The 4,299-nt window shown below is 36.3% G+C and overlaps 1 protein-coding gene across 1 annotated transcript; it reads right to left on the reverse strand.

Moving 5' to 3' along the window:
• Positions 1 to 858: 858 nt before the first annotated feature.
• Positions 859 to 2,854, reverse strand: LOC134856322 (uncharacterized). Its single transcript, XM_063872685.1, has 3 exons — positions 2,747 to 2,854; positions 2,392 to 2,505; positions 859 to 1,481 (listed from the first exon to the last, which is right to left on the reverse strand). The coding sequence occupies exons 1-3, from the start codon at positions 2,781 to 2,783 to the stop codon at positions 1,267 to 1,269; spliced, it is 366 nt and encodes a 121-aa protein (XP_063728755.1). The 5' UTR covers positions 2,784 to 2,854; the 3' UTR covers positions 859 to 1,266.
• Between the last annotated feature and the right edge of the window lie 1,445 nt (positions 2,855 to 4,299).

Here is a 4,299-nt window from a genome sequence, read left to right on the forward strand (position 1 = left end):
AATATCTCATTTTTAACATCAACCAACGTCTACGACAAGCATAAATTAAAAGCAATTCAGATACGAGGTCAACGACAAAATGGGCAAACAAAAAGTATGGTAATTGAGTATAATTGATTTGTGAGGACAGCAAATAAACTAGAATTTGAGATTAAAATAATCGATTAAAATTGTTTCGAAAAGTAGATCGAAAAAAAATTGATTAAATTGTATTATAATTGATTAGAATTTGATTTCAAAGAGAGAGATTATAATCGATTATAAATTGAAGAAAATCGATTTTTTTTCAGTTTTTCAGTTTTCGGACTGGCACTAAAATCATAATATAATCGATCATTAACGCTTGAACTGGATGCGGGTAGCAGCCGTTTTAGCGACACGCATGCCTCTATCTGAGATTTGGGTCTAATACACTGGCTCTAAATTGTTTGACTATGAGACACAATGTTTGAGTAACTGAATGAAAAAAAAAGGTTGCTTAAAATCATTTGGCGAGGGATTCAATTGATATTTTGTTGGATAACTGGGTTATTCAATATGATATTCAAATGGTTTTAAAAAGTTTCTTTCGAAGGGAAAATGAAAAGTTTTTGGAGGATTTTTGTCGATTTCGACGACACCTTCACTGTCCAATCTCCATTTGATACTAGTTACGATGCTCATTTTCACCCAGCTATTCTCAAATTTATATTTAGCGCCAACGTCTCACAATTTTTTTCTAAATTTCCAGGACGAAAAAAGTTTACTAGGTCGACCCAAAGCAGCACAGTTTTCATTATAATTTTCCTGTTCTCTCTTTAGATTAGAGATTGATCTAATCAAATTATAGAGTTTCAACTTTTTATTGATATCGTTGGTACAAAATTGGAAATCGATGTCAAAATACACTCATCTGCTAACTGAGCAAGTCAGTAAAATAAAAAAACACATTAACAAACTCAAAAACACTAACGGTAACTAGCCAATAATAATATTTAATGCAAAGCGCTCATAGATGGTTATCTTCAGTTGCTTGCAAACTGCAAATTTATATGACCGCGCCATCACGTCCTGTCGGTGCTCGTAAACCCGACGCGTGTTACAACAAAAATCAATAGTTTTTTTTATACACTCTGAAAAATAGGTAGTCTTTGCAAAGAAGAAACTCAAGAATATTGGCATTTTGTCGTCAAATGCTTTTTGAAGTTTTCACGCGGATGAGAAGCCAAAGTGTTCACGCGGAAGTGGTCACGCGGATGAGAAGCCGAAGTGTTCACGCGGAAGTGGTCACGCGGATGAGAAGCCGACTCCTGCTGTCGATTTCCTGCAGCAGCAACAGCAACAACAGCAACAGCACATGAGCACAATGGTGAGTAGAAGTGCGGCTACGATGAAACCGAAGATGACTGGTCCCCCGAAGGAGTAAGAGAGAGCCTCCAGGTTGGCGAAGAAATAGTCGTTGAACTCACAGCAGGAACTGATGATGGGACAACAGTAGTCGCCTGAAGGTAGCTCAAGTATAAACAAAAAAAGAACCAGTGAAAGGGAACACATTTTAAAAATTGAGCTTATTTAGCTCTTTTCTGTAAAATTTAGGCTCGTTCAGCCTCTTCAAACAAAAGAGGGGTATTCGCAAGAACCAAAATGATAAATCAGCCCCATTTGTATCAAAATAAAAAATCAATCGCGTTAGTACCAAAAATATTTTTTTTAGCCAAAGACTACTAAGTCGACACCTTTAGGCTCTTGGCTTAAGGTCGCCGGTGGGCGCGCTACTTCGCGGCAATAACCGGCTATAATTTTCGTTAGATTCCTACCCTCTGTTGGCAAGCTGGCAACACGTTGGCGCGACTGCGCTGGTCACTATTCTGCTGTTTAGCTTTCTTTTGTTTGAACAGTAGAAAATTATTGTAATAATTCGTTGGCTCACCATTCGACCAATCAGAAATTGAGTTGAATAATTTCGGTACAAATGGGACCGATTTTTCATTTTGGTACAAATGAACCTTGGTACAAATCGGACTTCGCCAAAAAAAACCTTTAGGTAATTATTAGAGAAAGTTTGGAAAAAATTGAGGTTCTTCGTCTCTTTTCACTAAAACCGGGCTCATTTAGCCCGTTTTCCGAGAAAATAGGCTCATTCAAAAGTAGCCGCGTGAAAAAAATAGGCTTCAATGGGAATCAAAATTCCCATTTAGTCGTAATTGCCTGTTTCAATTTTTCGAGAGTTTAATTCAATTTGATCTTTATTGATTTTAAATTCTATTTTTAAAGTTTTTTAAACTGCTTCTTAAAAAATGAATTAATTTTATTTTGTTTGCATTCACTACATTATTTTAGAGAAATTGTTTTGAAAATAACTAATTTTTGTGAAATTTTTTTTGTTGAAAACGTTACTAAACGCAGACGAGCCTTTAACGATGAATTCGTCGAATGCTTGGGTAATTGTGGACGCTACATCTGGACACTGGTCGTTATTCTGGCACGTCATCAGCGTCTGCGAGTCTTCTAGAATCTTCTGCGCCTCTGATGAAAGAACAAAAGTATCAAAATTTATATAGATTCAATCCTAAGACGCAAGGAGTACCTTGTTTTTGAGATTGTGGGAATTGTGATCAATCTAAAAACATTTTGGGTCTTGTTTCAAATGGTAGCCAAACGGTTCCAATGTCTTCAAGGCGATTTTTTGGAAATTGGTGTTCCTTCTGATCCTTCTGCGCCATTCTTCCTTCAACTTAATACCGAGCCAATAGTAATGTCAGCTAACCAGCCAAGATGTTAGTTGCAGCCTGTATCTGGTACATGTCTTTTGAGCAGCACAGAGGCACTTTTCCCAGGAATCCATCGCAGCAGTGTTCCACTCTGCCCCCCTCCCCTTCCCCTCCTCCCCCACAGTTCAGACAGAGGAACTTCAGGGGCTCCACGTGGTCATGCATGTAGCCCATGGCTGGTGTTTTTTCATTCCAGTCCTCAATGAAGCTGAAAAATTCCCAATCAAATATTACTGGAAAAGTCGAGTCCTTATCAGACGGCATTACTTATCGTCCTTCGTTGTTGTTCCGACCATCGGGAGGAAATTTGTCTTCGTTATTGTTTTAGCTTTTTCTGGTTTCCACGCAAAATCAGTTACCCAAATAATCATAGAAGGCTCATGGGATACATCATTTCAATTCCAAAAAATTCTCTCAGTGTTGAGAAAAACTGGTTTGATGTTTTCAATTTTTAACCCAATTTCGAACGAATTAAGCGTGCGAGCAAGTAATAATAGGAGAATGATTAGCGCCTTCCTGGGAATTTAAAATATTTTATAGAAACTCAAATGAAAAATTCTGCAAAAACATAGTAGAAAGTTTTTTTTCTGATTTTTTTTGGTTTTCTATTCTTTTTCAAAGTTTTTATACCATCGAATTTGATTAAATTTTAGAATTAATTTTGGTAATATCTTATCCACCGGGGACAAAAATGACATAATTTGGAAAAAAATATGAAACTGTTTTTATAAATTATTTTGTGGTCGGAATTTTCGGCGCTACTCGCACAAAAACCCGCTATCCTTGTTTATTATTTGAAACAAATTGGAAGGAAACTGAATGCTTCCAAAAAAGGGGTTTGATGGCTTATAAAACCAGGACCCCGGGTATCGAAAAAAATAGCTTCATCTAAAACTAAAAATGAAAAACTAAAACTAAAACTAAAAATGAAAAACTAAAACTAAAACTAAAAATACAACTAAAACTAAAAATGAAATATATATTTGTCCCATTGCTCACGTTTTATCTTCGTCCTGCAAAGATACGGATACAAGCACAATAAAAGCAGAATAACAGATACAGAGTTGAATATGTGTAGTCATTCTAAATTGATAGAATTTGTAAAAATCAAGCGAGACCATTGTCAAACGTATAAGTAACAAAAACCAGGTGCGTTTTCTCAAAATGACCAAAATTGTATTACGCACATAAATATAGGTATTCTTATCGACCACATGTTTACGCACAAATTCTAATAACTTTGATTTGTGTACCAGCCACCAAGAAAAACACTCCAATGCGCGAACGACGCCACCCCTCCCCCCATGAATTCTGGTTGCCACACTTGGCAAAAGGTCCCGCTTTTAATTTTATTTTAAGCAATATACAAAAAACATACTCTGCGAGCGTCCAAAAGCGCAATTTTTAATCTTCCAAAAACTGCTCTACAATTCCATTTTGGCTTGTTTTTTCTTTAATAAAAATTTTGCCTGTGACAAAACTTTTTAGAAAATTGAGCTCGGAAAAGCAAATTGCTCCGCAAAAAATGCGAAAACAGTCCCTTCTCCTC

Source organism: Symsagittifera roscoffensis, unplaced genomic scaffold (assembly GCF_963678635.1).
Source record: "Symsagittifera roscoffensis unplaced genomic scaffold, txSymRosc1.1 SCAFFOLD_1007, whole genome shotgun sequence".
Taxonomy (NCBI): domain Eukaryota; kingdom Metazoa; phylum Xenacoelomorpha; order Acoela; family Convolutidae; genus Symsagittifera; species Symsagittifera roscoffensis.